General features: G+C 41.8%; 1 protein-coding gene across 2 annotated transcripts in view; it reads left to right on the top strand.

Annotated features, from left to right (window-relative positions):
• The window catches only part of nkain4 (sodium/potassium transporting ATPase interacting 4), a 58,171-nt gene that overhangs the window by 28,831 nt on the left and 6,975 nt on the right, over positions 1 to 22,365 (top strand). For both annotated transcript variants that reach the window (XM_085147175.1, XM_085147176.1), the window contains exons 4-5: positions 2,018 to 2,218; positions 17,217 to 17,277. In XM_085147175.1, coding sequence (XP_085003301.1) covers positions 2,018 to 2,218; positions 17,217 to 17,277 — 262 coding nt within the window. The remainder of the gene's footprint in view (positions 1 to 2,017; positions 2,219 to 17,216; positions 17,278 to 22,365) is intronic.

Here is a 22,365-nt window from a genome sequence, read left to right as displayed (position 1 = left end):
GTCCATGAGCTCATATGGTTGTGTAAAAATTGAGCAACACCGTGCAGACTTGTATGCATAAAAAAGTTTTCTCCAAAAGCTGCAGTATTGCTGTAGTATGGCTTAAGAATTTATAAACCTCACATAAACAGCAGATCTCCTGGCTGAGACTTATGCACATATTAATAATATTTAGTTCAGCCAAATTCTGAAATATTATTTGTCTAGCCCGGCAGTTGTTTTTGATTTTACTCGATTAAATGTAGGATATAAGCCTCTTCAGATTTCTCTGTTCAACCCAAGACAACTGAGGTCCAGAGAGAGGAGTGTATTTTTAAGATGTCAACAGAAAGATGGCATTAATATTATCATTTATGCTGGGTTTTTTTTCTTTTTTCAGAAAGTAGTTCCAAAAAAAGTGACTGAGATGTTTCTAAGTTATCCTGAGAAACAAGCAGCTTCTGGAAAGGCACATAGATGATTTGAATTTTTTAATGTTTTTAAACTATAAATGCTATTTTATTTACGTCAAATATAGTGATGGAAGCAGACATTTGAAAAAATAATGCAAACAATAACTGTTTACATGGAGAGATCGCACTTTTTCTAAGTGGTAGAATGTGTTTTTTGGTATGACAAGTCCACTCAGTATATAATGCCATGAAAATGTGCTCGTACTAAATACCTGACATACATGTGATGTACGGTCACTTATTGTATTAGATGAATGTGTTCATCTGTGTGCGGACATGGTCACGACAACCAGCTGAAGTTCAAATCCAAGTATGAAGGAAAGGTGATTTAAGTGACATGTGACACACAGTGACATGGTTGTTGGTGCCAGACGAGCTGGTGTGAGTATTTCAGAAACTGCTGATGTACTGGGAAGAGAAATTATCTAGTGAATGGTAGTTCTTTGGGAGGTTGTTCTTAGTTAAGGACAGAGATTAGAGGAGAATGACTAGACTGCTTGTTTTCACAATTTGACATAAATAAAATAAAATCCATTCTGGATTGTATCAAAGTTTAAGACTAGTGGTGATGTAATGGTGTGGGCGATATTTTTTGGCACATTTCCATCAATATACCCATCTTCTTATGGCTACTTCCAGCAGGATAACACGCCATGTCACAAATTCAAAACACACACACTGGTCCACTGTACTCAAATGGCCTCCACAGTTACAAGATCTCAATCCAATAGCTTTGGGGTGTGGTGGAATGGGAGATTTACATCAGATCTGCAGCAACTGTGTAATGCATCAATATAAACCAAAATCTTTGAGGAATGTTTCCAGCACCTTGTTGAATCTATGCTACAAAGACTTAAAGCAGATCTGAAAGCATAAGTTGGTCTAAACTGGTACTAGCAGGGTGTACCTAATAAAGAGTGTACTAATAATAATACTAATAATAATAACTAATAATAATACTAACTAATAATAAATTAGTGTACCTTCGCAATCCCTTCATGTTCCCTGTAATGCTACAGTGAGATCAAAATGTAAGAATTTTTGCACTAAAACGTTAGTGTTGAGTTATTTGATGGATTGCCTTCAAATGAACCAGACGCTCTGCAGCTGGATGAAGTGTAATAATTGTCACCACTATGTTTGCCTGAAGGGTTTTTTAAACCACATTTTTCTGGTTGTGATTTTCTATTAGTCAAAGCTGCACTGGCATAACGTTGACATGCTAGCACACTAAGGAAAGACGGTGAACATGTTGTTATATTGTGTTTTGAGAACCAGCTCAATGCAGCGCTAACATAAGTAAGGCTTTGGAGAGTCATTAGCAGTCTAAAGATGCTTGTTTGTAATTTTATGAACCAACCCTTTCAGCAAAGGAGTACAATCATAAAAAGTCTTCCAACAGCTTCTGTAAGTTTCCAAAGTTAAGCTCCCTGCCTTTTGAGCATCGGTACTTTGGTTGCTTTGAAAGCCAGCCTGGATTTCCTTATAAAAAATACATGAATGTGCTTAATAACTAAAGAATACAGTCCTAGCAAAGAAGTTAATGTTTTTCCTTCTCCTTCCAGGACAGTGACCTGCTAACATTTAACATCTCAGCTCATCATTCCTGGTGGAGTGAACATGGCCCCGGCTGTGTGCGGAGAGAGATGCCACAGGCTCCTGGGGTCCATACCACGGAAAGCCACTCCTACATCACTGTCATGGGCTGCTTCATGGACTATCAGTACATTGAGGTCATGCACAGTGGGGCACAGATTCTTGTTGCTGTGAGTACAAGTTAACAATACCCGCTGACATTATGCACATTAAAATACCGTTTATACGCCGAGTCTAGATGGCCAGGACTTCATTGTATCACAGTAAGCTGGATATCTGTGAGTTAAATGTGAACAGAATAGAAAGGAAGGTGATGTTTTTGTCTTACTTTAAGCTTTCTTTTTTGGTACAGTTCCACAGCAGCCTGTTATTTTGTCCGGGACAGCTTCCTCTGCCCTGGTCTCCAAATGAAAAATTGCTCAGTTGTTTTGTCTGCTGAGGCTCAGACTTGCCAGATGCTAAGGGGTTACTCAAACACTGGAAGGACTGTTATTGTTCTCTTTATAAGCTCTGTATCAATTCGCCAAAAACTCACATCCTGCCAGCATGGACATTCACACACACACACACACACACATATGACCGACTGCCCCAATCCTGGATGGGTGCCAGGGCACTCTTGGTGACCAGCTCTGCAGGAAGTTGGCTTCAAGACACGCACAATGGCACAGATTTACTCACACTAACAGTCACTTACCCTCTGACTCCACCGTGACACACCCACACCTATTTTTCACAGTTATTGTCACTTTAATACATGTGGAGTAGTTAATGTTGGCAGTAGGTGACAGACAGAAAGAGAGAGTGAACATGCAGTGATGTTGTCAGCCTTGAACTATGGTGTACCAGTGTGTTTCAGAGTCCTGTTGATTTTATCTAATGCTGGAATTATTTACAACTGGGGAAGTGTCGTGAATGCAGTTTGATAGATTGGAAACAAGCAAAGGGACCTAGCCATGAGAAGCACTGGAGTTTACCATTCATCCCATGGCCCCCACGGAGAAGGATAATAAAATGTCTGGCCTCACTTTACAGCCCCGGCACTCTCGCTGAACCTCATTACTGCTTGCATTATGCACAGTGAATTGGTTTATCCTTCGCCTTCGTTGGATTTCTACTCCACATGAGATAGCAACACCCTTTTGCCTGCAATTTACATGAAATTGTTCAACCAAGCATTCAACTGCAACTCCACGGGAGTCGCTCCCTAGAGGAGCAGGGAAATTGGTACAGAAATCTTAGCGTCACGAGTGACATCGTTTTCCCTGTATCCCCACTTCCTCTCTGGGTAAAAGCAGGGCTCTGCTTAGGAAAATTGAATCCTTTTGAGATGTCCACTGTTGTTTTGGTTAGTCCCCTTTTTCTCTCTCGCTGGAAAACGGGGCCAGACGGGGAAAAAGAAAGAGCTGAAGGGATGGTTGAAAAGAAAAGGAAGAAAGTGGGGTGTCCCTTTGTCTTTGTTAGAAGGGTTTCAAGGTCGCAGTGAGAGGCCATTAAATATTTAGTTTGGGCTCCAAGGAGCATGTTTCATTAAGTTGAAAAATGTGGATCCATCGGCCAATAATGGAGGCATCGCTGTCATCTATCAGCTCAGATTTGTCATAAGCTGGATGGAAGTGCTTCAGAAGTAAAGCTTTGAGTTAGGGGAAGTCTGCCTTGTTTTGTTGCTTACTGCTGCTGCAGGCAACATTCAGCCAAAAAAGGAACTTCAAGATTTGAAGGATGAGCTTGAAGTGGAGGCAACCTTTTCGAACTGGGTTAATGTATTATTCATTTATCACTGCGAGGGATATTTTCCTTCATCTCTGTCCTTCTATTCTTTGTTGCCTTCACTAAATCGATATTATAGTACACATCGCTGTTTCCTGGGTTTGGTTATCATAGTACCGTTATAAGAATGAGTCATTAAAAGATCAATGCAGTCAACAGAAAACCCACAGTTGTTTTTGTCGTCTCTCTGTATCATCCCATCTTCCGTCTTTCTTCTTTCACTCCTGTGAACTTGTAAATAAAACAGTTGTGTCTGAGAAAACATTTCCAGTGAGGTAGGTAGAGTGTGGGTAGGAAGACAGCCAAAAAAGGAAAAGAAAAATGGTGCAGGATGTGAAATTGAGTTTACATCTGTAGACATAACTCTTACAAGCTTAAAGGGAACAGTGAAAGCTGTCTGAGATGCTGTGCTACTCATAAAACAGCCGGAGAAAGTGCTTTTGTGTACACACATACACACGCCGATATCATATCATTTAGTGTAGGTTATTGCTGCCACAGGCAATGCTTTCTTCTGTTGCATCTCTATTCCCTAGAAACCCGCAATGGGTGGAAGATGATAACGGGAGAATCGGCAGTGTGCGTCATTCTCTCGTTCCATTGCTCATTTCCTCTGTTTTCATGTTTTTCCCCACATCACATTCTCACAGCTCAGCCCGTCTTCCTGTCTTTTTCCTGAACAGATCTCGCACTGTTTGACCTTCACGTCATTCAAATAAACAACAAACGATGACAATGCATTTCTTGCTCACTCAGTGTCACTTGTGCTCCTTTTTCTCTTGCGCTTTGACAGCTCTGTGATGTCGGTCTACTCTCTGTTTTAAAGGCGCAGCTTGCTTTAGCACCAGGGGGCAGGGTAATATGGTGGGTGAAGCAGCCGCAGTTGATTAGATGGGTATTTTCAGCAGGGTTGGCATGAGTAGACCGCTGTGATCACTACTCTGGGGTCTGTTTGCCTACAGGGTCTGTGTGTGTTTTTTGGCTGTTGAGATTCTCTCAGCTCACCAGCGTTAAAACATCACGGGCACCCAGGCTGCCCCCTGATACATCGGAGAGGTCAGAGTGCTCTCTCTGGCAAGTCCTTTAGTCTATGCTCTTTATTCCAGCTCTCGTGCTGAGCAACACTACTGAGTAGGGATGGGTATAGTTTAGGTTTTATCCGATACCAGTACCAAACCGGTACTTTTGAAACGGTGCCGGTGCTTAAACGGTGCTGGAACCGGTGCTTAAAGAATGGAGAACACACACTTTGTCCAAAAACCGCTCATGTTCAGCTGTTTTTGTGTAAAAAGATGACAATGTTAGACTTCTCTGCAGCTATAGGGCATATATAGCATCATTCTTGGCTGGAAGCAGTGCTTAAACAATTGAAAAAACACAAATTTTGTCCAAAAACCTCTCATGTTTAGCTGTTTTCCAGTTTTTCTTTGGTCATTTTAGCCTTTTTGGCCAGGGTGAAGGGAGTATCTGCCATCAAACAAGAAGACAGCCTCATGTAACTACGACGGTGTTTGCTAGTTCACCTTACATGCATTAATGTAATAATGTGGTTAGCCTACTCAACGTAAATTACACACGGACAACATTAAGCTACTCACGCAGAGAAGAACGGCTGCTGCTGCCATCATCATCCGTCATCATTTCTGCTACACTGGCAGGGCTAGGGGCCAGGACTCTCCTCTTCGGGTTTTTGGGGGATTTTGCTAACTCCGGGTCCGATAACAGGCAACCCACCCGCAGTAGATATGCTCGGTGTGAGGGCTCACAGCAAGCTATCAAATACGGTGCATTTCTCGGCTTTTAACAAAACGCTATGCATCGCCAGGTGTTTCATCAGATTCAAGAAGTTACCTCCTTTGCACAGTATCACAGTATCACCTTAAAGCACTTGTTGCAGGCTGCTGAGTTTGCATCTTTTGCTGTGAAGTACAGCCAGACTTTTGACCGCTTTAATCTGTAGCTCTGCTCTAAAAGAACGTACAGGGAGTGCAGAATTATTAGGCAAATGAGTATTTTGTCCACATCATCCTCTTCATGCATGTTGTCTTACTCCAAGTTGTATAGGCTCGAAAGCCTACTACCAATTAAGCATATTAGGTGATGTGCATCTCTGTAATGAGAAGGGGTGTGGTCTAATGACATCAACACCCTATATCAGGTGTGCATAATTATTAGGCAACTTCCTTTCCTTTGGCAAAATGGGTCAAAAGAAGGACTTGACAGGCTCAGAAAAGTCAAAAATAGTGAGATATCTTGCAGAGGGATGCAGCAGTCTCAAAATTGCAAAGCTTCTGAAGCGTGATTATCGAACAATCAAGCGTTTCATTCAAAATAGTCAACAGGGTCGCAAGAAGCGTGTGGAATACCCAAGGTGCAAAATAACTGCCCATGAACTGAGAAAAGTCAAGCGTGCAGCTGCCAAGATGCCACTTGCCACTAGTTTGGCCATATTTCAGAGCTGCAACATCACTGGAGTGCCCAAAAGCACAAGGTGTGCAATACTCAGAGACATGGCCAAGGTAAGAAAGGCTGAAAGACGACCACCACTGAACAAGACACACAAGCTGAAACGTCAAGACTGGGCCAAGAAATATCTCAAGACTGATTTTTCTAAGGTTTTATGGACTGATGAAATGAGAGTCTTGATGGGCCAGATGGATGGGCCCATGGCTGGATTGGTAAAGGGCAGAGAGCTCCAGTCCGACTCAGACGCCAGCAAGGTGGAGGTGGAGTACTGGTTTGGGCTGGTATCATCAAAGCTGAGCTTGTGGGGCCTTTTCGGGTTGAGGATGGAGTCAAGCTCAACTCCCAGTCCTACTGCCAGTTTCTGGAAGACACCTTCTTCAAGCAGTGGTACAGGAAGAAGTCTGCATCCTTCAAGAAAAACATGATTTTCATGCAGGACAATGCTCCATCACACGCGTCCAAGTACTCCACAGCGTGGCTGGCAAGAAAGGGTATAAAAGAAGAAAAACTAATGACATGGCCTCCTTGTTCACCTGATCTGAACCCCATTGAGAACCTGTGGTCCATCATCAAATGTGAGATTTACAAGGAGGGAAAACAGTACACCTCTCTGAACAGTGTCTGGGAGGCTGTGGTTGCTGCTGCACGCAATGTTGATGGTGAACAGATCACAACACTGACAGAATCCATGGATGGCAGGCTTTTGAGGGTCCTTGCAAAGAAAGGTGGCTATATTGGTCGCTGATTTGTTTTTGTTTTGTTTTTGAATGTCAGAAATGTATATTTGTGAATGTGGAGATGTTATATTGGTTTCACTGGTAAAAATAAATAATTGAAATGGGTATATATTTGTTTTTTGTTAAGTTGCCTAATATTTATGCACAGTAATAGTCACCTGCAGACACAGATATCCCCCTAAAATAGCTAAAACTAAAAACAAACTAAAAACTACTTCCAAAAACATTCAGCTTTGATATTAATGAGTTTTTTGGGTTCATTGAGAACATGGTTGTTGTTCAATAATAAAATTATTCCTCAAAAATACAACTTGCCTAATAATTCTGCACTCCCCGTACGTGCCTGGGCCTGCCTACAATCCTCGGAAAGGTAAAATGATTGGCTAGAATGCAAAGTGTATGACATCTCAGGAAAAAAAAGCACCGAAATAAAGCACCGAAATGTGCGCTGCTTTTCGGTCTGGTTACTACCGTTTATGTCAGAACCGGTGCCATCATGGCACCGGATACTGGTACCCATCCCTACTACTGAGATTGCATTTCTTTTTCTGTTTTTGTGTAAGATGCACTGGGAGCCATGTGGAGGATTTCTCCAAAAACATTAAATAGCTGTGCATCGTCCAGTATAACAATGGCACAAAGCACCTCTCTGATATGTCAGCATTGACACTGCATTTTAACTGCACTGTAAGTTTTACAGCTTCTGCTTCAAAGGATTATAAAGATTCTGGGATTAAAAGATTTATAATGCAGTAGTGAGCAGTTATTAGGGCTGTTGGTTGCAGCCAAAAGCGAAGAGGAGAAGAGAATGACCTCAAGACCAGAGGAGAAGAAGGGGGAAAAAAGCAACTGGTCGCTGTTATACTTCAAAGGCTGTCTCGGCCAAGAGCTTTAATTGTTAATCTGGTTTGCAGGGTGAAGGATAAAGATTATCTTATTATAGTATTTGGTCTTTTTAAACTTAAGAGAGAGCGCAAAAAGAAGAGTCAACAGAGGAGAACGTGGAAGTGAACACAAGCAAGTTTAAATGAGTTAACTTTATCTCCAGTGCGATGCTCGCTTACCTGTTTGCTCATTGAGCGCCTACTTGTTTTGTTATTTACCTTCTTGTTTCGGCTTCAGTCCATTCGTTTCTTATCCCACTGAGCCCCATTTTTCCTTCCTTCACTCAGACTTGATCTAAAATCTATTGTGTGGGGCAGTGTGTGAAGAACAGCCTGTTTGCTTTCTTTATGCAGCTTTTATTTCTGCTTGGGTAAGCCTGTTGTGTTTGTGTCACATTAGCACGCTGTTAAGTGCAGTTACTTGATGTGGAAGATGCAAATAAGCACCGCAGACACTTCCCAATGCCTTGTGGTTCTATGTCAGCTGTACAGGCCCGTGTTCTTGCGTATGTGGGAGAAAACACTGATAAATGTGGACTGTGCACTCCCTGATAATGGTTTGTCATTAAACATGCAGCTGTCTACACACGAACACACACATCTAATTTTCTGCAGATGAGTTGGCACCTTATTGTCAGGCAGAGAGTCCTGTGTAATTAACCTACAGGACATCTGTACCACCTCTCTATCTGTTTTGCGCCTCTCTGCATCCCCTCCCCCTTTCTCCCATGTGGTATGTTTTACCTGCAAATTCCTTTAATTGTAGTGCACTCAGTGAGTTTTCTCCTGACACTGAGCCACAGTCAATACTGTGTTAATTAGCTGGCAGATCGACCCAGATATCCGTCGTTACGAGCAAATGCATTAACCAGGCAGCAAAGAACTGACGACGTCTTGAGATAAACTGAATTTAAGTGTGGCATGGTGAAAAGAGAAGTATATGGGGCTAAAACTGTTAACTAAAGCTGAAGTTGTGCAAGGCAAAACAGTGGCTGGAGACAACTTGAGATCTTGTTGCCTTTGAAATGGTTGCTTTGAAGGGGAGGGGGTCAGGCCTGTGACCATTTGCAGTCAGTTGCTGTCTTCAAAGTGATGGATGGTGATAAAACAGCAATAAGACAGTCAGCCTTCTATCAGTTTGTGGATGAATGGGAACAAGTTGGCAATTAAATGCAATCTGTTTGTGATAATATGGTGATTAACTTTGATAATTTGGGACAAATTACGACTCGTTTGTAGTCTACGTTCATCAGAGTCCAGCCAGAGCCTCAGATTTGAAACTGAAATTCCTCCACAAAAAGTGATGCAATTGCTGCAAAACAGCTATTTAACTGCAAAATGCCAGGCAACCCTCGAATATGACCTGCTGGCAACTAATTGAGTTGGAAAAATGAATTGCAAGGCTGATGTCCTCAGCACAGATTGACTCCAGTTGCTTGCAACATGCTGGCAGCATGTCTACATACATAGTTTTGACAAACTGCACTGTGTCAGGCAGTGACTGCAGTCACTCCATGGCAGACTGCAATTGTTTGGTGACAAGTTGCTTCCCAACAACCACAACTTTTTGTTTTGAAACATTACAAGTGTGCTTCCATAAAGTCCTTCAAAATCCCAATTGCATGTTGCTGGACGCAGATGATGCTGTATATGCTGTGGATGCTGATTGGTTGACAAATGGGCCAGAACAGGGAAGAAACCAACAGCAGAAATCACCGGGAAAGGGAGAAGCTTAAAAATAATCAAAGACCAAAAAAGTATCAACAGGGGCTGCTGTGGACATTTTGCATTGTTTTTAACACTCGGTTTCACTTTAGTTCTTTGTGTGTTATAACTTTACTCTCTACCCAACCGAAAAACCAACAACGAGATGAGTAGTAGCACACAGACCAGTTTTACCACATATTTTATGCACTCTATCCATCCACAGATGTTTTCTCCTCTCATATCCATGGACTCCCAACATGCTACCACTAGTGAACCACAATTTCAGCATTAGTCGCAAAGAGGTTACCTTCTATTTCTACTCTAATGTGTCTGAATAAAGCCAATAATCAGTATTTTCATAAACTGTCAAATATTTTTTTTGTGGACTCTAATTATCTTTCACAAAATCCTTTGTTGATATTTGTCATTTATATAAATATCAAATTACTTATTTGAAATAGAAAAGCAGCATTTCTTTCAGTTAGAAAAGCTGTAACTAGCAAATGCCTTCCTAAGTCATTATCACACATGAACTGCAGCCTTTAACTTTACCTGGCTGAGCTGCATGCGAGAGCGCAACTGTCTGACTCAGATTAGACATGAAGTGGTTTTTTATCCTACCAGCTCCTATCAGGCATGACTAAAATATCTCAACGACAAATGTACTTTTTTTTTACTGGAAAACCACAGGCAGGTCAGATTTTATAGTTAACATCCACATTCATAATCTCCAAGTGATGAACTCGATGTTTTATGATTTCGATCAAAATTAATTTAAATAACATTAGTGATTTCCTGACATTCGTTTCCTGAAAAACCGACACCAGAGCATCATGAGCTGCACTTTGCATTCATTTTACAGCGGTTGACCAAAGTAGCTGCATGCCCAGTGGATTGATGTTTATGAGTGAAAGTCTATTTTCAAAGGTGGCTTTGTGTCTTTCTGGACAGACACATTCAATGTAAACTTGACCTTCATTAGCCTATGCAAATACAAGTAACCTTTCTCTAGCTCTGTGCCTGATCTTCTCACTCACACACACATTAATGTCAGAGCCTTTAACTTCTCTTCGGCCTCATTATCTGAGAGAAGAAATGCAAATGGCACTGAAATACTACTAATACCTGCTTAGTTCACTCGGCAGCATGAAGACCCACTGGAGGACATCTTTACTTGTTTTCCTGAACTGAAGTTATAGTATCCAATTGTCCGCCTGTCTGCTTCTTTCTCTGTGTTATTAATTCTGGAGATCACTGTTCACTGCTCAGCAGCCCCGGAGACAAAGGAGAGAAAACAAAGAAGAGAGTGGTATTTAGTGTTAGAAGAGCCAAAAATCGGGAATCACCGAGGGCTGGAGAGAAAGAGAGTAGAGGAGGTTTACAGATCGCAGAGTGACAGGAAATATAGACCTGTGTTTAGAAAAGTGACTACTATAAAGACACATAAAGTGCACAGCGCAAAGGAGAAGGAAAAATGATTGGCAGCCAAATTAGTTGGCTTTAGTGTGGCACGTCTACACAGAAAGACTGAGGTCAAGTCACAGAGGACATGCGAGGGCTTTATGTGCTTAATTAATATGACATTCATTTCTACACATAGGTGCCGAAAACTGAGTGTGTTGGTGTGTGTAAGTTTGAGTGTGAGACACAGAGAGACAGGCATTTTATTAGCTTCATTTAAGGACGCTTAGTATGCAATGATACATAAGTGGAGCTGTCACTTGTTATTGAGGACACCGACCTATATTGGCTGCTGCCTCCAGCAAAAAGCCGCCCAGTGTTCGCGTCTCTGATTTTTTTTAATCGCATTTCGTGTCGCACTAAATGCATGGACGCAATATAAAAAAGGACTTGAAGACAGATTGGTTTAAGATTAGCTCTAACATGCAGTGTCCGACTTTCCTGTAGTCAGTTGTTATGTGCGAATGAGTAAGAGAGAGATGTAATTTGTTAGCTGTTAATTGTTAACAGGAGAACTGCTGGAATTTTTTGGCCTCTTGACACATGAAGTTTTCCCATTTGTGAGCTACGCGTCAGTACTTGCAAACTGCTTTTGTGAAAATGGTCTGCTGTCAGTGGGAGTTTCAAAGCCCTATCATATACAGTGGGGCAAAAAAGTATTTAGTCAGCCACCGATTGTGCAAGTTCCCCCACTTAAAATGATGACAGAGGTCAGTAATTTGCACCAGAGGTACACTTCAACTGTGAGAGACAGAATGTGAAAAAAAAAAAAAATCAATGAATTCACATGGTAGGATTTGTAAAGAATTTATTCGTAAATCAGGGTGGAAAATAAGTATTTGGTCAATAACAAAAATACAACTCAATACTTTGTAACATAACCTTTGTTGGCAATAACAGAGGTCAAACGTTTACTATAGGTCTTTACCAGGTTTGCACACACAGTAGCTGGTATTTTGGCCCATTCCTCCATGCAGATCTTCTCAAGAGCAGTGATGTTTTGGGGCTGTCGCCGAGCAACACGGACTTTCAACTCCCGCCACAGATTTTCTATGGGGTTGAGGTCTGGAGACTGGCTAGGCCACTCCAGGACTTTCAAATGCTTCTTACGGAGCCACTCCTTTGTTGCCCGGGCGGTGTGTTTTGGATCATTGTCATGTTGGAAGACCCAGCCTCGTTTCATCTTCAAAGTTCTCACTGATGGAAGGAGGTTTTGGCTCAAAATCTCACGATACTTGGCCCCATTCATTCTGTCCTTAACACGGATCAGTCGTCCTGTCCCCTTGGCAGAAAAACAGCCCCATAGCATGATGTTTCCACCCCCATGCTTCACAGTAGGTATGGTGTTCTTGGGATGCAACTCAGTATTCTTCTTCCTCCAAACACGACGAGTTGAGTTTATACCAAAAAGTTCTACTTTGGTTTCATCTGACCACATGACATTCTCCCAATCCTCTGCTGTATCATCCATGTGCTCTCTGGCAAACTTCAGACGGGCCTGGACATGCACTGGCTTCAGCAGCGGAACACGTCTGGCACTGCGGGATTTGATTCCCTGCCGTTGTAGTGTGTTACTGATGGTGACCTTTGTTACTTTGGTCCCAGCTCTCTGCAGGTCATTCACCAGGTCCCCCCGTGTGGTTCTGGGATCTTTGCTCACCGTTCTCATGATCATTTTGACCCCACGGGATGAGATCTTGCGTGGAGCCCCAGATCGAGGGAGATTATCAGTGGTCTTGTATGTCTTCCATTTTCTGATGATTGCTCCCACAGTTGATTTTTTCACACCAAGCTGCTTGCCTATTGTAGATTCACTCTTCCCAGTCTGGTGCAGGTCTACAATTCTTTTCCTGGTGTCCTTCGAAAGCTCTTTGGTCTATGCCATGGCGGAGTTTGGAGTCTGACTGGTTGAGGCTGTGGACAGGTGTCTTTTATACAGATGATGAGGTCAAACAGGTGCCATTCATACAGGTAACGAGTGGGGGACAGAAAAGCTTCTTACAGAAGACATTACAGGTCTGTGAGAGCCAGGGATTTTCCTTGTTTGAGGTGACCAAATACTTATTTTCCACCCTGATTTACGAATAAATTCTTTACAAATCCTACCATGTGAATTCATGGATTTTTTTTTTCACATTCTGTCTCTCACAGTTGAAGTGTACCTCTGGTGCAAATTACTGACCTCTGTCATCATTTTAAGTGGGGGAACTTGCACAATCGGTGGCTGACTAAATACTTTTTTGCCCCACTGTACCAAAAGTCGGCTTTTTACACATAAAATCAAAGCTGCAGTCCTGACTTTTCTAGACATCATCTGACAGAGTTGGTTCAGGCTTATGGCATTAAGTCTTCTACCTAACAGCTCCTTTGTGCAAAGTCTGTGTGGTGTTGGGATTGAACCAGTGCGTGAATAGCGCAGCTAATAAAACTGTGCATTTACTGTTAGTGAATTGGAATCATGTGTGTTCCTGCCTGCAGGCAGCAGTCTCGCTTTAACCACACCGAGTAGTTCAAGAAGCGCAAACGCATCTGAAGCAGACTATTTCCTGCTGTGTGCTAAATCTGAGAAAGCACAACAGGGAAAAATATCCTGACCTGATTCTTACTAAATTGTCCAAATTTAGTGGAAACCATATAAAAGAGGAATGGAAGATAAAAATCAGCTGTAACATGCAGTGTTTGATCTGTCTTGCTGTCAGCATTTATTTCCCATGCCTGACCGTTCGATGGACACACTTTAAGTGTTTGGCTTCGGTTGATAGTAAAATTGTCATATCAGACACCAAAACATCTCAGCATTTTATGATACTATGAATCACAATTTTGCATCTCTCGATTGTTAAGATACAGGAAATATTTTTCATCTGTCAAAAGCTACACACTAGAATTACCCTGTTCACATTACAGTGTAATCTGCCAGACATCTGTACCACCAGCAACCTGCTTCTACATGTATTAGGCAAAAGCAGTGTTGGGTAATTGCGCTGCAGTGCACATAGCTTTGCTTTAAAATTACTGCCCATATTTTCTTTGCTATCGCTGAATTGACCATGAACTATTACATTGTTCTTCACTGCCATAATCATAACAGCAAAGGTGTTCAATCAAAATGGCAAAATATTTCTTCATGAAAGAATGTCCAGACACCGACAAAATCAATGAAGCAGCACATGAAAGCTTTTCTGGCAGCTCAGTTATCCAACAAACCTTACGTAGACAGTTTATGTCGACGCACACTTTAATTCGACTCACTTGTGTATGCTACACAGGCATCTGCTTCCTGCTCTGGCCTTCTACGCTGATGCCTTGCCTATCCTATATTTGAGTCAACCCCAGGCTGGAGAAATCAGGGCCCTTTTTATGAAGTTTAAATCAACATGCACTCATGCATATATTAACTCATAAGAGCACACACTTTTACAGGCAAAACACACATGGGCACACACACCGAGACACAATAAAATTGAAAAACGGGGTGTGCCCCCTGCTGTTAACACCATCTTGTGTTTGACACTGGCTTTATACATATGCTAATTCACCTCCATTTCACTGCCAGTGTAATGGATGGGGTGAGACCAGCAATTAGATATTAGAAAGAAAAAATATAGTGACAGCAAAGCAGAAAGAAGAGTATCTTATCTAGCCCCCCAGAGACAGAGACCTTCCCTTTTATACTAAATGTGACACCTGCTTTTCACTCATAAATAAAACATTTAATCTACATCTGGAACTTCAGTGAAGGTCCAACAGATTTTGTGCGTGCGTAAAATGGAGCAAAAACGCAAACGACAGAGACGAACAGCGCATTATCTTTGTTTCATCTATAATTACATCAGCCAAGCTGAGTTATATGTTGAATGAATCTTACATAAGCGCGCACAGTCATTACCCCCTCGGGTTTTGTGTTTGTGAACCCAGTGTGCGAGCAGGGCAGCGTGCCCGACGCTGTTTTAATTGGCATGGCAGAGTGCCAAGTGATGGATGGGTGGCTGGGTGCAGAGACTCGCTGTGTATATTTCTGAGTTGATGACAGCCATCTGCCAGTGCCACGGGCCATTCCCAGTGCTGTGTTTCCCCACACGTGTGTTCCTCCTATAGTCAGCTGTGTGCTGGCTCTGCTGCTTTCTGCTGTGTTTGTGGACACGGGCAACCACTCCATGCACACTCCATAACCTACGGCCAAAGTAAAGCAAATTACCGTTAGAGCGAACACACACACACTTATTCATATACAGCCAGTATAGAGAAATGCTATCATAATAATGGCTTTTCTTTCTATCAGCCAAGGTTGAATCCTGGACAGGGTTGAGCATAGGGACATTTTTCTGGTGACAAAAGTTGCAGCTGTTGGGTTATTTAATAAGTATCTAAAAGCTCAAAGAGTTGCAGTGTTAGTAGAAATAAAATGGAAAACAAAGAAATGGGGAAGTGTTATGACTAAACACCCTTTTTCCTTCAGTTATTGTTTAATGTGTACTCAGGGAAAACGTGACTTGGTGTTTTTCTCCTACTGTATCCTACGTTTCTTGGTAGAAAGGGGAAATAAACTCCCCTGTGTTTGACTCTTTCTCTTCACCAGAAGCAGCTGGTGAATAGAACTGTGCTAATAGAGTGCAACATTAAATCTCCCACTGTGGGGCCAAATCCAGCCACTGGGCTTAACAATGTTTCTGGTAGAAACCCTCGACTGCAGTATCTTTTACTGACTAAATGTTCCTTTGTGTATTCCAGCCAGACACTAGCTTTGCCTTTTTATGCCGGGCAGGTATGGTGGCAAAGAGTTTTTAGAGGTTGTTATTGTTGCTGCCTGGTTCCCAAGAAAAACATTTAGTATCAGCAGTAAGAAGCCACACTCCAGCCACACTGCTGAGAGGCGCTATGAAGCTCTGTAGAGCAGAGGGAAACTGTAGAGTCAGATGGCAGTTCTCTGAGGATTCCTCACCACAGGGCTGTCACATTATCAAAAGAGAATTTCCAAGTGCTTTGGCAGATATTTACAGTGCTCGAGACACCTCTCATGTCTTTATACTTTACTTCCAAGGAGCAGGACTTGTTTGTCTTTATTAAAGTGCTCTTGAGGAATAGTTATATAAAGCAAGACACTTTATGGAGGTCTTTCAAAGTTTTTCTTTGGACACTTGCTGCTTCTTTAGTCATTTTCAGTCTAGTCGTTGTACCTGATCATTTTCAGAGGAATGATGTTTTGTTTTGGTTTTTTTTTGTTAAGCCACTTAATACTGACCTGTGAATCATTCAAACATTTAAAAAAGGCATCTAACTCAAGTTATGAATCAGTGTTGTGTCTGCACATAAACAGACAGCTTAGCAAAGAACCAGTTTTAGGCACTTTGTTACAAGCAGCCTGTTGCAAAAACACATAATTTTTTCTAATTTCTTTAGTTGAACCTACAATTAAACTAATGATAGCACAAATTGCCAGGCATAAAAGATTATTTTGCAAATATTTGTGATTCCCTTAGAGCTGTTACCATAAAACCTTTTCATATCTCGGCATTACGTGCAGCGTGTCACGGTTTGGGGCTACAGTTATCTCAATTATGAACTCAGAAAAGTTCTTTCAGATTTTGAGCCACACTGGAACGCCATCTGGAAAGGGTCTGATTGGCAAGGGCTTCATTTTTCAGCACGCCATACTGGCACTGCAGTAGAGCCATACGTGGATACACAATGGAACACTATCAGAGTGCAGACCTCAACATTATTAAAGCAGTGTGGGATCATCTTGACAAATGAACGAAAGTTCAGGCTGTGTAGAAGAAGAAAGGTGTTCATACCAAATATTTACTTCCAAGCTCATTAGAATTGTACAAAATTGCAAAAAGAAGAAGAAGTAAAGCACAAATTTGTAAGGTGTCTTTTTAAAATGTTTTTGCTCAATAAATGTCTTTAATGATTACTCAATATTCTTGTTCACAGAAAGATTTAATTAATGAACAAGTTATTCTGGCTTTCACCCTGCTCTTTGAGCAGTGTTGCATCACCAGTTACTTAAGGATGCGGAGAACAAACACATTTTCCTCCTTTATTGTCTCTTTGTCTATCGAGGAAAGCACTCAGCAGCTTAACTTCAGCCTGGCAGGTCTGTGGTGTCTAACCTCCTATGTTTGCTTGTGTGTTCGCAGCTCCTTGGCTTCGTGTACGCCTGCTATGTTGTCAGCGCTATCACTGAGGAGGAGGACAGCTGTGAGTGACTTAACACACACACACAAACACACATACACACACTCATTCTTGCAAAGGAGCCTCACAACAATGAGTGAATCACACCCAGAACCACTCGCACAAGGGAGACGAAAACGCCTGAGTTGAGGGGAATAAAGCTGCATCTTTCTTCTCCCTCTTTTCCTGTCCCACCCTACACCTCTCCTATCTGTACCTCCTTCCTCCCCCACACCAGCTGGGCCCTCTTGTTTTTCTTTCCCTCCAGAACCAAAGGAGCCATGTGTTACTCTCCACACCTCCTTCAGCCCATTCTTTCCTTTCCTTTCGCTTTCACGTGTACGCTGGGCGCCTTGTCTCCCGCAGTCTGTCATCCTTGCTGTTGTTGGAAACTTGTTATTTCCCTCCTTTAATGTACTGTGGCCTTTTGTTTTCTCACTTTCTTCTTTCTGTGTGCCCCACGTTTTAACACTCCAGCCGTCTCATACCTGGTAGAGGTGAGATGGGGCTCTTGTTAACAAACACAAACCTTCTGCCTCCCCCCCTCAGGACTGTTTCTTTTGGAGCAACTGAAACATCTAGATGTCTTCTCTGAAGCGGCTCCTCGCAGTGTGCTATCTCAGGGCTCTTTTTCTTCTGGTGTATGCTGATCTGTGTTAGTTCCTTAAGTTAAAGTTAGTTGAGGGTGAGAGGCTCATTCTTTTCCTGTCAAGCATAAACAAGCACAGAGCTGGTGAAGAGTGTGGGAAAAGACAGCAGGGAACCATGAAATAAGTCATAAGAGAAGATGGGGGGGGGGGGGGGAGAAGAGACGGACACTTTTGACAGCAGCTGCTGTGACCTCATAGGCAGCGGATCGGAGGTCCTGCAAGAGGTTAGCCAATCACAGGCCAGGAAAAATTTGATCTAAGGGTCAATGGTAGTCATAAATTTCTGATTTGTTCTGCTGTAGCTCTCATAGCTACACAAGCCTGTCCACAAGCTTGAGAATCTGTCTTCACAAATATATCATTCAGTAGTTAAATGGACCACTGTACACGTTTTTTATGTACACGTTTTTTAGAATACTCATTTCTAGAGCCTGGCTGTGTTCATGTCTCTTTTGTAGCTTTTAATGTGATTTGAAAAAAGAGTAATGAACAAAGCACTACATGCACTAATTGAATTAAAACTGCAGCCTCTTGTAATTTGGTGGAATTGAGATGTGGTGTGTGTGTCTGCATGTGTGTGTGTGTTCCTACACACCAGTGTTACAAAGGTCTAAGCAGTTCCTAGGTGGTCACATACCAAAGGCTGTGAGTGGTTTGCATCACCACCCAAGTGTCTTGCAGTCTTAGCTCTAGCCGGTACAACTTAATCAGCAGTCAACCATAAGTACTGCTTTGAAGGCAAAACCAGTTCTATCAAGTAGGGTTTTCTTTTAAAAAAAAGTAGGGGTTTTTCCCTCAGCAACTCCTTCTTTTTTGAATTCTGTTCATTCCCAGTGAGAACATCCATTAAAACTGAAGTGGATAGTCATCCTCTCTCAAAAATAAGAGGTAAAAAACCCCAAACAAACAACGAAAGGATGGCTAACAAAAAAGAAAAAAGCTTGGGGTGAAAAAAGATTGTGGTGTGATTTTTATTGGTTTTAATTATCTGGCCCAGGCTGTGTTAAAGTGAAACGCTGCTACATCGCTTCCAAGTGCTAGCTCTTTGTTATTGTAATCAGCCCTTTGCCTGTGGCACCCACCAATATGCACATGTTTGTTCGAGCAGACACAGGTGCACACACACACACCAGCTAAGCCACTTTCTGTGCTCATTTTCTCCTCCTATTTGATGTGTAGATTATTTCTCCACTGAGCTCCCTGGCTGTCTCAGCATTTCCCCTCCTACTCAGAAGTATATCTTCCATATTCCTCTCTCTCATTTGCTTCATTTCAATTCCCAGTTTCTTCACAGGTTTGGGGAATGATAATATATCATAGCCCAGGTTTATTGTGTTTAAGAAATCCTCTCTTTCCCCTCGCTCTTTTACCATATCTGGCTTTTGAACTTTAATGAGGTGTGCTTGTAAAAAAGTTAAAGGTCTCTGGTCACTCGTTGTATCAGCCTCATTAAGCGCCTTGCTGGTCAATAACTTCCACGGCTGATTGCGCCTTACTGAGAGAAGAAAGGTAGAGACAATCCTCTGGAGGGATGGAGAGAAAAGGAAGCGAGCGAGAGAGAAAGAGAGAAAGAGAAAGAGTGGGCATACATTAGGGGAGCAGAGGGAGGTGTTTATCGGGAGCAAGTTGGGAGGAGAAAAAGGACCCAGTATGCAAACAACAAGAGACATGATGAGCTTTTCATGAATAAGGAGATAAGAGAGGAATTCCTTTCACGCAAAGCACTCTTTCACTCTCCAGGGACAGGACTGAGTTGGATTTGAGTGCTCAGACTTGCGTAAAGACTAGCAAAATGAACACACACACATGTATACAGGCACATACACACTCGCAAAAAGCCAAGAAGACACAATGGGGAGAATAACAAGCATCATATACCATCAGCTCAGGGTTTGACATGGCTTTCAGGCTTTATTACTGATAGAGTGTGTATGCGTGTGCGTGTGTGTGCATGAGTGAGCTCCCTTTTGATGTGAGTCTCTCTCCCTCTGTCACTCACAAGTGCATCTATACGTGGTCGCGCACTCGTTCGTACCTGGATGCGTTTGTGTGTGCGTTTAGCTGACTGTGTGTGACTGACTGACTGAGTGTAGGTGATTGTCTATATTTGTGTGCATGAATTTGTTACACAGAGTTATCTGCGGTGAGCAGACACACCAGCAGAGTGAGTGGTGGGGAAAATCCTCTTTGTAAAGTAGGTCATGGAGTTAGCCGCCTAGCACTGGGATAAGCTTGCTTTAGCTTGTCTGCTAATTATGCTGCCGCCCTCTGTGCTGAGTCACATCTGCAGAAAATGCTCTAAAAACAGACAGAGGAGCTATACGGCAGGATGCACAGGGGGCGGTATCATCAAGTTGTGTGAGAAGGTCAAAATAGTTTTAGTATCTTCAAAAACATGGATGCACGTGTTCAGGGCCTCATTTGTGAAAATGTTCGTTTTCTTTTTAATACTTTAACCTAACCTTAGTAGTGCAGTCAGTCATTTTTGAGGTCATTTTATACATAAAAAATAATATTGTACATATAAAAAAATACATTAATTAGTGTGCAACAAACTGATGTGTTCTCATGAACTTTGAATGAATCCATTAAAAATACACAGGAGCAGACATTGGAAAACTTGTCCACAAAGAATACACAGAATATGAAGTCGACATCAAGTGATGATGAGCTGGTCCTGATGTTTCTAAACAAGCAAAGGAAGAAACTGAAATTCTTGGTTCATCCAATTCTAATGAGAAGTCAGCAGCAGGGAGAATTTCATGGTTTAATCCGGGAGTACATATTTCAGGATGTCAGTGGAGCAGGTTAAGCTCTTGTTGGCAGAGTTAGGACCACACCTGAGGATGCAGAAAAACAATTTCCCAGCGCAGACTGACTCGAGCAGCGTCTAGCTGTGTGTCTGAGGTAAAATAGTATTATTTTACTATTGGTATATTCAGTACCACTGCATTTTTGAGCTACGAGTGCACTTGTTCCCAAATGCAGTGATCGGATTGGTCCGTTATCTTTATTCGTATCCGAAAAGTCTGTAAAATCAAGCTAGGTTTAAGAAAAATGCCACAAATTGGTCCAGCAAAACTATGTGGTCGGCATGAATGAATAGGTTAGTCTGAAAAATATTTTTAAGCTTCAAAATATTCACATGGATTTTACACGCCTGGTGAGTAAAGGCCTTCAGACTTCAGATATGAAGGTTCAAATCTATGTTTTATCATCTAAGAAAGGGTCGTGTGTCGCCCCCCCCCCCCCCGCCCCCCCCCCCCCCCCCCCCCCCACTAAAGAAGTAAAAATCCTCCTCCTCTTGAAATCAGGACTTGGAAACACGTGGAAATTTGTATAAGCGTGCTGATTTATTCCTGATAATAACAAAGTTACTGTCAGCAGATGAGAAACGCAACAATGAGCCCACTAAACAACAACAGCTAGTTTTAAGTTAACGTTATGACAGTTAATGTTACGCTCGAGTGTCCTAAAAATCACTCATATTGCAAATCTGAGGTACCTGTACTTCATTGTCCATCTTATTTGTTATGCCATGAAAATAAAGCAACTGACCAAAACAATAAAACATGCTAATTTTAAAACAGTAGCAAAGTGTTAAGTAGAGGAGATTGAACATATTTTGTGGATTCATGATGGGTTGAGAAACAAAGCCAGTCATAGCTTGGTAGTGTGAGGTGAGGCAGAGACACATGTTCATCAAAAGTATCCTGATATAAACAGTAGGGACAAGCCCAGATCTTTGCTTAGGGATAAGAATTTTTAATTTTCATTTTTATTTATTTGTTTGTTTGTTTGTTTGTTTAATGGAACATGTTTAATATTAACATTAGCATTGTATCAGAGTTAGCTTAGAGCTAATTTGCATCTGCAGTCCCTTGGTGGATTACAAGTAAAATATCACAGCAATAAAATATATAAAAACTGAACTGATTTATAAAATGCATTGTTTTTAAAGCTGACACTAGAGTTGGAGGTTTTAATGATATTGTGGCATTCCACCGAGTTGGAAATCAATACTGTCAGAGATTTTGTGCTAATTAAACTACAGTCCCTTTTCACCGCAGCTGTTTTCATTTGCTATAGTTCAAACTAAATAATGGCTGATATTAATCTGATATTTATGTTGTGCCTATGAACATCTCATCAGTGTGACACTGGGTCAGAATGTTCAACATCAGATCCCCGAAACTGGAGGATCAAACATCGCTCCACTGATGCATTGACCTAATAGCTGATGTTTATGCAAATAAACTTTAAGTTAGTCAAAAGATGACAAATCAGTTTCTAATATAAAATCTAATATAAAGGTCTTGTTTTACCCAACTAACAGTCAAATGCCCAGACATATGAAAACAAAAAGAAACAATGGAGAGGCTGGAACCAGAGAATGCATTAAATATTGCAAATTTTACAGTAGACAAGTGTGCTCTCCAGGGTCTTTTGCAGAAACACAAAG

This window comes from Neolamprologus multifasciatus, chromosome 20 (assembly GCF_963576455.1).
Source record: "Neolamprologus multifasciatus chromosome 20, fNeoMul1.2, whole genome shotgun sequence".
NCBI classification, from domain to species: Eukaryota; Metazoa; Chordata; class Actinopteri; order Cichliformes; family Cichlidae; genus Neolamprologus; species Neolamprologus multifasciatus.
The sequence above is the reverse complement of the archived record's forward strand: the minus strand, read 5'-3'. Positions and strand labels throughout refer to the sequence as shown.